Genomic DNA, 13165 nt, shown 5'->3' with positions numbered 1-13165 from the left:
AATATTAAAAGAAAGTACTAAAAAGGTCTTCAATTCACACCACATGAGAGATTTCCTTCATTAGTAGCTGTGCAGTTTGACTGAAACAAGATCACACTTTGTTTTACACAGGCCAACCTTTTCTTACTGTCTGTTAGTGGGAACGCTCTCGATGTTCCCCTCAATTCTATAATAATGTAAAGTGCCTTGTCAAGAAAGTGGTGTTTGTAGCCTTGATGACTTTGCTTGTTTTCTACACCAGAGATTCAAATACAAGTTCCTTTTAAAAGTCAGGTTTAAAACATTAAATTCAAAGGCAATTTGATTTACTCTGCACACAACCTAGAAACAAATTCATATATACATGTATGTACTCATCATGGACATTTTATACAATGTCAACTCACCTAAGAAAATGACAGAACTATAACTCAGGCTGAGCAGATATTAGCATTAATAACTCTTCATCAGAAAAACAATCAACAGTATCCTTCCACACTATGTTTTTAAAACCAACAGACTAAAAGCCCCTGCTTTGGAGCCCATAGATACACATACAACAAATCTAAGAAAATAAAGGTTCATACTTATAGGTTTTATTGAAATTCATTAATAACAAGGAAACCTTTTCACCACATCTGATTTGACAACCCCTCTTTTCCCTTTCCTATTCATTCCCTTTCCTCAAAGGCCAAGGGAATTATCTCAGGTTTCACAATGGAATAGAGCCACGTGAGACGAAGCTCTTTCTGAGACACCTTAAAACAAAAGATTGTTATTCTCTGGGCAAAACTCACTGTTCCAGGGCTCCTCCAACCGTAAAACAGTACAGAAACACAACAAAGATGATGGTAAAAAGGCCGTTCTCTAAGCTGTGGTCTAGATTCTAAATATTCTCCTGAATGAAGGAAGACCTTTCCATCTGTCTTTGCCGCTTACAACGACAGTAGTAGTACAGGAAAGTAGAGTAAGGGAATACGAGAACGCGAGTCTCCCGTCCCGAGGTCGGGATTAACTAAGATAAAAGCTAAAGCATGCACCTGTTGAGACGCAGCCTGTGATGGGAGAGTGCGGCCATCGGCTGTCCAGCGCTCCTCTAGTCGGATACCCGATGAGAATGTGGACATCCAGTTCCAGTATAGCTGTTTACACATCACCACAGCCAAAAGCCAGACCTTCTGCTCACACACACCTTCACCTCTGCTGTGCGCACTGCTCTGGCACATGCGCTCACGCACAGATACTCCACCTCCACCCCCAATTCCCCTGTGTAGCCTTCAGAGGAAGAATTTTCCACTCACTCAGGTTTAAAGTCAACAAGACTCTCCATGAGAAAACAATACACATGCACTCTCTTATTCCCTTGCAACCTGCTCAATCAGTTACCGTATTACTACAAGGTTGTTTAAAAAGCTCTAACCCTTCTGCCTCCACCTCCTGGGTACAGGTGTGTATCACCACCATTTGATTTTATGTGGTGCAGGGGACCAAACCCTAGGACTCTGTGCACTCTAGACAGGCATGCTTACCAACTGAGGTAAACATCCAGCCTAAGAAAAAACAATCCTCAATGCCATAGAGCTTGCTATTTCATGAGGGCTTCCCAAAACAAGAGATAAAACCCCAATCCTAACTCCTGGCCCATGTCTCCATACCGAACTTAGTTCCTCACCTTTATTTTTTCGGCTGACGTTTCCTAGGCAATGGCCTTGAGTCACTCTTCTTACAGCTGCCTGCCTTCCTCACTGACTTTCTTTTCACTCTTAGATCATTACTTTGAGAACATCTTCCCTTTCTACCTATATTTTGAACACAGCCACCAACAGTTTAGATCAGGAAGCCCTATTAAAATCTCTCATTGCATTCTTCCTTCCTTTCCTTCTACTATCAATTTGTATTTTGTGTTTATGATTATTTGCCATTTGTGTCACTTAGGAGACAGGAAATTCCTGAATCTTTATCTTTACCTGCATCTTCAATACAAAGTGAGACACACATATTCTAAATAAATCAATCTCAAGGAGAAAGATGATTATATGAGAATTTCTGTTCATTTCTTCTTCAAATGCTAAAGATTTAAATATATAATATTTAGCTGTTTATGTCCTTCTTGCAGGATAAAGCTTAGTAAATTGCTGTGGGCAACCCTTTCTGAGGGCCTCTGCCAGTTTCGCTATGCTCGGTTGTAAAGTGCTTCGTGTGTGTGTGTGTGTGTGTGTGTGTGTGTGTGTGTGTGTGTGTGTGTGTGTGTGTGCGCGCGCGTGTGCGCGTGTGTGTTGTGTATATATGTTGTCTAACCTTTATTACCAACATAACAGGTCTGCAATCCCCTAGGAAACACACACCTATCGGTGTGTCTGCTGCTGGGCATTTCCAGAGAAGCTTAACTGAAGGGGAAGACCCCACACTCTGATTGGGCAAGACCTCCCATTGGTGGCCTGAATATAAAGAAGCCAGAAGAAAAGCTGCCTATCTTCCTAAACTCAGGGTCACAGCACTGGCTGCTACAGTCCTCCCCTGACAGTGGATTCCAGGTTCTTTGGCATTCCAATGTGGACTGAGTATGAGGCAACTAGGAATCTTCTAGCCCTTTAATGCCAGACTGGGACTACTGAAGCATCCAGATTGATGGACTAAACAGCTACTAAGCTGCTACACATGACCACTCCTAGATTATTCAATCTTTATTGCATAAGCTAATCTACTAAATTCCTCTACACACGCACACATGCACGCACGCACGCACGCACGCACGCACGCACGCACGCACGCACGCACGCACGCACGCACGCACCACAATCTACTGGGCTGTTCTTCTGTAGTACTTTGCCCACTACCCTGAGGGAGGCACACAAACTATCCTGGGAGGTCAGCAGCCCCTCACACTCTCTCTAGTCATCTTTTTCTTCATATACCTATTACTGCTGTTCTCATCCTATTCCTCCCAGCAGAACCTTCCATCCATTAAACAAAACCTTGACTTCAGTCTAACCACTCAGTTCACAGCAGTAAATAAAGACCAACTGTCTGTTTTTAGGGCACTTAAATCCATGTATGTTGGTATCTAGCCTGGTACTCAGAAAGCTGAGACAGGCTTTGAATTCAAGGCCAGCCTGGTCTATACAGTAAGCTCAGGGCAGCCAAGGTTACATGGTAAGACACTGTGTCAAGATAAGTTCAAGAGATGAAGAGCACTATGTAGTAAAAACAAGCAGGAAAGGGGTGGTCAGTGATACAATGGGCAGTCTAATAGGGTTGTCCTTAAGTTTGAGTTGAGGAACAGCCTTTCTGAAAGCATGTGCCCTAGAGGAAGTAAGCGTTGACTCAGCTAGGCCTGTGGACATCAAGTGCTATGTATGGTCAGACTGTATTGGGTGTGTGAGGACAGAAGGTGCCTGGACTGGATAGCACTGGGCCAGAGGGAAGGAAAGCAGCTGAAAAGGGAGGCATGCACAAGACCACCTAAACCTGTACAGATTGTTTTTTTTTTTTCAAAAACTCTAAGTAGGGCTAAGAGACACTGGAGGTTCTCTTGAGCGAAAAGGTGGCACAATCCAACTTAGGTCACAAAATAATTACTCTGTGTAAAGAACAGTCTAGAGACTGAGGCAAGGCAGGCAGGCAAAGTGAAGACCAGAGTCTCGGTCTAGGGACTATGGTAATACCACACCAAATGATGGTGGCTTTGAAGCAACAACCTCCGTCATCTCCTGGACACATCTGAATCAGCTAATGGCTCTAATGTGCAGTATAGGCAAGTATGTAAAGAACCCAGAACGCTGCTTGTTTGTCTATACAAATAGACAAAAAGGATTAAGGTTATGGTTTGAATCTTAAATCTTTTCACCAAAGCTGCATGTTCAAAGACTTGGCTGTCAGTTTATGACATGACTGGGAGATGGAAAAACTCTTAATGCATGAGGCTTAGAAAGCTGGATCATTGGGCATACCTCTGAAGGGATTATTAGGACCCATGATCCTGCCATTCTCTCTTCTTGGCCCCCATGTCATGTGCTTTAACCATAATGTACTATCTCTTAACCTAAAGAGTTTTTACTCACACAACAAAAGGCCATAAAATGAGTTCAAATAAATCTTTTCTCCTACCTAGGTCAGCAGCTAAAAGCACCTGTTTTTGCAAAGGACTTGGGTTTGATTCCCAGCACCCACATTGAAGTTCACAACAGTGTATATGTAACCTCAGTTTCAGGAAACATGCATACGGTACACAGACTTACATACAGGCAAAATACTCATACATATAAAAATAATAATAGTAACTAACCAATTCTACTTACTATAGCAAGACAATGTACATAGTACTCTCCCTTAACACTGGTAATCAAAGCAATGTAGTTCTTGGGAAAACATATGCAGTTTGAAAGAAACTCTGTAGCAAGGAGAGCCACAGATCCTCATCAACCCCGTGTCTCCTTCAGCATACGTGGCTCCTCTTGTTTTACCATCAGTTCTGTTTGCTTTGCTTTATAGCTCCTTGACTGTTGAGCCTGAATATGCAACCTTACCTGCAGTGCTTGCTCTTGGATATCTCGAAATAATTCCATATCTCTCTCCGTCATGATTTCCTGGCTCCCAAAAAGCCGTTCCTCGTTGTCTTGTTTGCTGTCCCAGCCATCCTGATTGTCTACACATAAAGAAAGGACTCACAGGTCATTTGTACCGTCTTCAACTTAGTAGGAACTTTCAGCCTGAAGACCTTACATTACTTATGTACTACCCAAAAAAAAAGGACAGCACTAAACTGACTCAAAAACATTACGCAAGTATTAAAAATCTGTCCTTCGGTGAAAATCCCAAATTGTCTTAAGTCTTCCTAAAAATACGACATAACCAAGTTTAAATCCATTAAAAGATTAATTTTAATAGACAGAACAAGAAAAGGGTCTAAAGAATAGAAATTTTATTCTGAAAGTGTGAATACTGACACTTTTAGCATGAACTTAATGTGTCAACAATAACCACACAGACTTCAAAAGAGCTACCTTAACTGATACCAGGAAATACTAACTCCCTTCACATTCTGGGTGCCCTGTTAAAGCACAAACTCCACAAACCTGAGGACCACAGATGATAATCCTCTGGGTAAGTATGAAAAATTATGATAATCATCCACTAAATGATGGCTCTTCCTCAACTGGGCAAAATAATTAGTGAAGGGAGTATAGGGATTATGCAGATCATTATCCTTTGCATTTGAAGATGACACTGCTGGTGACCTCCTCTGTGAGTATGGCTGAAAAGACCAATCAGTGACAGTTCTTTTCAAATTGACTGCATATACTGGCTCTGTTATTCATTTAGTACAAGAAGAAAAAGAAGACAAAAACTCAAGGGTGACAACATTCTCAAACTGAAAAGACAGTACAAGCTAATGTAACCAAGTAGTTTTAATGCCCCCTAGTGCACAACACAGATGGATGCAGGCACAGACCTAGTATTGCATACTGAGACACTGTATAAAATGATGCAAATTGTTCCTTAATGTTTACAATGAATAAATAAACTCATACAGCCTAGTGAAGCAACTGCATCAATCATTAAAGCTTAATGTTAATTGTTTACATATTTTTATACATTTGCTAGAACAGCTTTTATTTCTAAGTTTCCAGGAGGTTCTACTAATCCATTTCAGGTGCAAATTTTCCAAGTCCTTTTGTAAGTCTAACATAAATAGACCACATTATACTTCTTCCTGAACAAACAAGCTCACACATAATCTAACATGGAAAGTCTTAAGTGTGCACAGTAACTGACTGCCACTCAGCAAGTCACAGCATGGAGGGCCAATCAACCATTCACATATGCAGGAATGAAGGAGCAGGTAAATGCAACCACTTGTTCATGGGACACTTGAGAGAGGAAACCAAAATTAAGAAATTCTCTTCAAGTAGTTAAGACTTTAAAACTTAAACAAACAAACAAACAAACAAACAAAACCACCTCTACTGGAGGGAGGGGAGGTTACGGTCAGGGTGGATTATATGACAGAAGAATAAATTAAAAAATAATAAGGTTTAAAAAACTTGTATTCATAACTTCATTGTTTTATACAATAAATTTAATTCTCATGAAGTAAAAAAATAAAACAACAGCAACAAAAACCCTGTCTGTAGTAAGACCCTAGAACTTTGGTTCCCCCATGATCCAGTTTGATCTTATTTTTCAAATCTTCTCAGCCCCCTTTCAACTCCATAACATGGCTACTTTCTTTAAATTCAAGCCTCACAACAGAGACTATTTAAAGCTTTAAAAATCTGGACAGCTAATCAAGTTCCTCTGACTTGGGTTGGCCCTTTCCATAGCTATTTCCTATTTTTGAAAAAGTTGGAAGTCAGTCTATACACAGGCTAACAGGTTGGAGCAATATAGGAACCCCCTTCCCTCTCTGCTTAATATATTAAAACTTGCAAATACATTCCCTAAGATCTAAAGCAGAAAATCATGTATATCATCGGGCAGATATTGGTCTTTTCTGTATACTTAAACATTTACAGCAGTTTAACCCTGTGTGCTCTTTCTAATTTCCCTGCAGAAATAAACCAAAAGCCACGGTGCATCAAGAGTTACACTCTGCAACTTCACCACCCGCTGCCCCCCCCCCCAAATTGCTGACACAGCATCATCTGAATATGTACCTTCAATATATTCTGACACAGCCTCACTATGTATCCGAGGCTGGTCTAGAACGTGTGGTCCTCCTGCCTCAGACTCTCTAGTGCTACGACTGCAGGTCTGTGCACCCAGGCTTGTCCATAATTTTTACCATGACTATGGTATTTACTATTCTAATGACTTGTGTTAATGCAAATACACTTTTAGAATATCTTTGTTTCTAAGCTTGGTTCAGACTTTTACCTGTGGGCCAATCGGAAGTGCTTGCTTTTCTGCTGCCCTTTTTCCTGACTCTGTATTGCTCAGAGTAGTCTACCACCTCCCCTCGGGCTTTGCGCCCATCAGGAGAAGGGGTGAAGAATTTGGTAAGGCCATCAATGAGCCCTTTGGTTTTCCTGTTGAACTTCAAGGGGGCATTGCTATCTCTGCAGAAGTCCAAGCCATCTATCCGCTCTAGATAGCCTTCTTCTGACGATGATGCAGACTGGCTGGAGACAGTAAGTTTACGCTTCCGACCCCTTCCAGGACCAGTTCGAACTTTGTTAAACGGACCTTTTGATCTAAAGAATCAAAAAGGAAAAACATATATATATAACTATTAAAAATAAACCATTATAAGCTTTGTATTTAATATGTAACATAAGCTTAGAAAATAAACTATTGCTTTATCTTTCAAGTATATATTTATATGAAATTTTAGCACTCGGGAAGCAGAGGCAGGTGGATCTCTGTGGTGAGTTCAGGCAAGCCGGGTCTATATAGCAGATTCCAGGACAGCCATTACTGCACACTGAGATGCTGCCAGAAAGAATGGAACGGAAGAAAGAGACAAAAAGGATGGGAGGGAGGGAGGGAGAAATTTATAAACTATAAATAGTAATATTATCTTAGAACCATTTATTTCTAGAAAGCCTAGCTTATTGTGGGAATAACCCTAAGTCAGAGTTAAAGCACATGTGGATGTCAATTGTTACTAGTCATGTATCTAGGACAAATTACATCTCTAACCTCAGTCTTCCTCTGGCACATGAGTTAGGTCAGAAAACAACTAGCTTTCTGGGCTATACAGCCCTCTAACTCTGTGATGACTGTGCCAAAGAACTATACTTTTAACTCTAAAACAAAGACAGGTTTACTTTCTAGAGATCAGAAATCAAAAGATCATTTTAAAAGGCAAATTAGAGCTTCATTCAGATGATAAACAGACTAGAATGCTGGTGTTATACATGTTAGGTCATGCTCATATACTTCCATTATGTCATCTTCAAGATATTATTAAGTATAGAAAAGGTACATAAATAAATTTCTTGAGACTTGAGGTTTTACATATTTAAAACATTTTTATACGACCAAAGGTGAATCACTATAAAAGTTTTTCGAAAAGACAGGAAGCTACTGAACCTCATCCCACCACCTCCAAAAATACTCTTGTTTCCCAGTCTACAATATATGTGACATATATATCATATATATATGAATAAAACTATATCCCTTTATCTCAGGAGAATACAAAAATGGAACTCAGTTACTGACTCAGTGGCCTGCCTATGTCTACTGACAAGCAACTAAGGCTGCATCAGAAAGACCCGTACACTTACAGGGCTTTCTTTGCTATTTTCACCCAAGCAGCAACATAAGGAAAAGGTAAACATCACAGTTTAGTGCCAGACTTAGGTTCTGTTTGTTTGTTTGTTTTTGTTTTTTAGGTTTTTCGAGAGAGGGTTTCTCTGTGTAATAAGTCCTGGCTGTCCTGGACACACTTTTGTAGACCAGGCTGGCCTCGAACTCACAGCAACCCGCTTACCTCTGCCTCTCAAGTGCTGGAATTAAAGGTGTGTGCCACCACACCCAGCTGGATTTAGGTTTTAATCCCAACTCAACACTTAATGTATAATTTTATGCAAATTAATTTCTCTATGCCTTAACTTCCACTTTTGAAAACTAAAAGTAACAGCAGCACCTCCACCTCCCTAGGCTGCTGGGAGTGACTGGCAACATAAAAGGCACTCAGTGGTACTGCCTCACACTTTATTAAAGGCTTGGTAAAATTTAGCATGTTATATACAAGTGCCAGTTATAACAATGGGCTCTTTCTCTTAAAGAAAACAAGTGGCTCCTACATTACAGAGAAGGCCCTACTCTTTTCTCCCCTCACCTTGCCATAAGTACAACTTACACCGTGTTTTGTTTCTTTAACCTGTTTTTTGGACGTCCTATTGGATTAGCATAGCGCCGTTTTATCTGTGCCGCCTTCTTTTGTAGAAGTTTTCGTCCTTTTTTCCTAGGTCGACATATCTGACATATCCACATACCTGTAAAAGAATAAAATTCTATACTAAAGTCTAGCTACAAATATACTGAAAGGTTTCAGATATCCCAATCCCTCAAGGTTAAGAAGCAATGTGAAAAATCTAATGAAATGTTTATATGAAAAAAAAAAAAAAGATATGAAAGCATACACACATGAACATCTACAAAGAGCTAAGAGAAATTCATATACACCTGTGAAACTTGCAAATGCACAGGAGTCACTGATTCCCAGTCAAAAATTTCTGCTCTAGCCAGGTGTTGTGGTGCAACCTTTAATTCTAAAAGAGGCAGGTAGATCTCTGTGAGTTCTAGGACAACCAGAGCTATGTAATGGCTCCCATTGTGTCTGAAAAAAAGAAATTCTGCTCTACAAGTAGGACCCAGATATTAGCACTTAATTACTAGTCTACAATAAAAAGCTTTATGAGTTCAAGCCCAACCTGGTCTACAAAGCAAGTCCAAGACAGCTAACGTTACCCTATCTCAAAAAAACAAAAGCAAACAAACAAAAAGCAAAAACAAAAGCCAGTTTTCACAGAATAACAGTTGATTCCAGGACAATAAAGAAAAAACCTAAAATAGTTACAAACATAATGCTACAATGCCAGGAAATACTCAAAGGGATATCAAAATATTTCCAATGGCCAAATGATTAAAGCAATGAAGGATTATCCATAGAATAAAAAATTTCATGTTTTGCTGCAGATTTAAGTAATTTAATAAATAAATATGAAGAAAGTAACAGCAGTTATTTAAGTCAGAACTTCAGTTAGTCAGTTTACAAAGAATGGTGAACTAGACAGTCACCATTGTGGAGATATCACATTAAGAGACACACAGGCAAGCTGGGCGTGGTGGTACACGCCTTTAATCCCAGCACTTGGGAGGCAGAGGCAGGTGGACTGCTGTGAGTTCAAGGCCAGCCCGGTCTACAAAGTGAGTCCAGGACAGCCAAGGCTACACAGAAAAACTCTATCTCGAAATACCAAAAGGACAAAAAAGAAAAAAGAGAGATGCACAGGCAAGAAAAGAGTGACAGTCACTAGTTAGTGGGCAAAAGGAAAAACCTGCCAGGGTTCTTTATGACTGCAATTAAGTGATCACATTAACATTACTAGTAACAAGGCATATCAGTACTATTTATCTGTCGTGACACACTAGGAAGTCCTTCTGGGCTTATTGTCATCTTACTTTCAAATTTATAACCCTGATCAAATCATAAATGGCCTGTTGTCCCCAAGAGTTTTCTGTGAAGTCATCAACTAGTACTCTCCAAATGTGTCAGAGTCAGAAAAAACAAAATCTGAGTAATTATCACAGGCTGAAGACAATCAAAGTAGTATGATACTAAGAGTGAGGTCCTAAATGGGTCTTGAGAATTCAAATGAGGCCTCTAGATTATGCCTAATCATATGAATGCTGACTTTCTGGACTCTGTTTAAGTGTCTTACGGTTTTTGTAAAATAATACCATTAAAGGCTAAGAAAGAGGCTATGCTCTACTGTTCTGCAACTTCCTGAAAGTCTGAAATTCAAAATAAAGTCTTTCCTGCCTTAAGCTATCATAAAACCCCTTTTGTAGAAGTTAAATGCACACAAAAAACTCATAAGAAAATCTTATCTTGAAAGACTCTCAGACAGCCTCATGTCTCAACTTCAAACAGATGCAAAGGAGAGATAAAGAGGGGTGTGTATGTGGATGCGTACGTATACGTGTATGTGTAAATAAGATGTTTCAAGAGGTGACAACAGGATGTCATAGGGTAACTGAGGTAGACCCATAAGCACTGTAAACTATGGCTCAGTCCCTGTCCACCTCTAAGCAGACAGTACCAAATGCCCTACAGGTGTGACACTGTAGGCAATATCCCACAGGTGTTATTTATACTTAGGGAAACATCCAGATCATACTCAAGAACTGAAACAGAATCTGTGGAAATGGCAGAAAAAACGGGTGCCAACTGCACTGGAATGCACCACTCACTGGGTTATTTCTCTGGACCTTTTTCTTTTCCAAAATGTGAAAGGGGGTTATGAAAAGTTAGCCCGACTGGCCTTGAATTCACTTTTTTCAGGCAAGCCTTGAACTTAAGATCATCATCTCTCAGAATCCCCAAAAGTTGTAATAATAGGTTTATGTCACTAGATATAGCTCGACATTCTCTTTCAAAAAAAATTATGAACATATGATCAAAAGGTGCTCCATGGAGATCTAACCAAAAGGCAATGATATCCCAATCAACATCTTCTGAGGAACAATTGTCAAAAGAACCTAATAGCATTAAGCTGTATCTTATGATATGGAGACTTATTGGTCACAAATTATTTAATTAATCTTTTTAATGTGAGTAAGTCACATTTGAGTCTAGGACCTTGAAACACACTGAGCAGTGCTACAACAAACATATCCTAATACAATTTTATTTCCTCTTTTAAAACAATAGAGATTTCCAGACACTACAAGAGCCAAGCATTTTAGCCTCTAGGTAGAGCCTAGCAAGTATTTAAACATAAACCATTTCATCTTTCATAGCCACTGCAATGTTGAAAATAAGTGAAAACAAATACAAAACATGTTAATTAGCCTTTACAAAAAGTATATCCTACCTTTAAGATGTCAGTTGTCTTTTTATTTACACAATCTCAAAATGAAAATCTATCTGTGTTTTCATTTCAAGATAAAATGTGGTTCCATTAACAACCCTTTCTCAGTCTGATTTAAGAAAAAACTTCTTACCTTTTGGCATCCGTGTGAGTGGTGGATCACAACACTCCATGTGGAAACCTCGGTCACATGAATCACAAAAGAGCATGTTATCCTTTAAAAAAAAAGAAAAAGACAAAGGAAAAGGAAAAGATATTTCTGCTTAACCGTAGGAGACAGAAAAATTCCAAGCCTTATCAAACCTGGGAAACTTCAAAGATAATAATTATTACCATATTAAAGCTTTCTTTAATCAGTACTAACTTACTAAGCAGCCTGAGTCAGTAGAAATCTTTGCTGAAAACCTACAGGTTCAGTATTTTCTACTATATTCATAGACAGATAAGAGCTAACCCTGAACTGCCATAATAAAAATGATAAGGATGACTTGTAATTAAGAACAATTCATAAATCAATGCCTCTAATGAAGAATTCATAAGCCAATGCCTTTGTACTGCTCAGAAGAACTGGGAACTTTCTTGAGAATAATTTAGTATCTCTGCAAATATATGACCAAGCTACTTTACAAATCACCCAGTCTATGTCCAAGTGAACAATATTCCAAATTAATGATATCTACCTGGAAAAAGTACTGACTAGAACAGCCATGGTAGAAGTCAAGATACTCACTGCATTTTTGCCTTGATCCCGACAGGAGCTGCATGTTTTACACTCAATACACTGCCACCGCAAGGCCTTCACTCTCACTGTTAGTTCTGGGGAAAACTTTAAACAGGATGGATGACCTAGTAAGAGTGAAAAAAAATTCAATGACTAAAATAAAAACTTATTTTGTAATTATACTTTAAAAAGGTACAAAAATGCTAATTATCCTAACCAGGTAAGATAAAACAAGATACCCCTGGAAGCTTGCCATACAGTGTGCCACCACAACCTGGCACTCCAAGTCAGTTTTTCTCAAACCAAATAGGATTTAGCATATCTGCCCACATTATAAATATAAAAATCATGTCCAAACTTGTATTGAGTCTGCTCAATACAAGTATTGTTTGAACACGTGCTGGTATTTATATGAATACAAATATGCCCAAGCGACCTCTGAAAGACCATATAAAAATCTATACATATTTGGTAACACCTGAAATAATAGAACTGTAAACATTTTTTTCAAAGATCCATTTATGTACTACATATACAGCGTTCTGCCTGCATTCCAGAAGAGGGCACCAGATCTCCTTATAAATGGCTGTGAGCCACCATGTAGTTACTGGGAATTGAACTCAGGAAGAACAGCCAATGTTCTCAACTTCTGAGCCATCTCTCCAGCCCATAGCTATAAACATTTTAAAGGATTCTGATTCACACTTATACCCACTTTTGTGTCTTACTTAAACATTTTAAAAATTATTTGTGGGTGCACACATGCGTGTCACGGTCATCATGTAGAAGTTAGAGGACAATTTTGTAGAGTCAGTTCCCTCCCTCTACCTTTACATGGGTTCTGAGGACCACCAGGCTTTCAGGGCGAGTGTCTTTACCTGTTGAGCCATCTTGCCAATCCAAATCATCATCACATTTA

General features: G+C 39.3%; 1 protein-coding gene across 4 annotated transcripts in view; it reads right to left on the bottom strand.

Annotated features, from left to right (window-relative positions):
* The window catches only part of KAT6A (lysine acetyltransferase 6A), an 83096-nt gene that overhangs the window by 24986 nt on the left and 44945 nt on the right, over positions 1 to 13165 (bottom strand). For 3 of the 4 annotated variants that reach the window (XM_084760457.1, XM_084760459.1, XM_084760458.1), the window contains 5 exons: positions 12256 to 12371; positions 11659 to 11740; positions 8789 to 8924; positions 6856 to 7172; positions 4506 to 4624 (listed from right to left, as the gene is read on the bottom strand). In XM_084760457.1, the coding sequence (XP_084616583.1) occupies positions 4506 to 4624; positions 6856 to 7172; positions 8789 to 8924; positions 11659 to 11740; positions 12256 to 12371 (770 nt within the window). The remainder of the gene's footprint in view (positions 1 to 4505; positions 4625 to 6855; positions 7173 to 8788; positions 8925 to 11658; positions 11741 to 12255; positions 12372 to 13165) is intronic. The other variant, XM_084760460.1, reaches the window with a different exon arrangement.

Source organism: Acomys minous (genome assembly GCF_964271855.1).
Source record: "Acomys minous genome assembly, chromosome: 15".
In the NCBI taxonomy this organism is placed as follows: Eukaryota; Metazoa; Chordata; class Mammalia; order Rodentia; family Muridae; genus Acomys; species Acomys minous.
The sequence above is the reverse complement of the archived record's forward strand: the minus strand, read 5'-3'. Positions and strand labels throughout refer to the sequence as shown.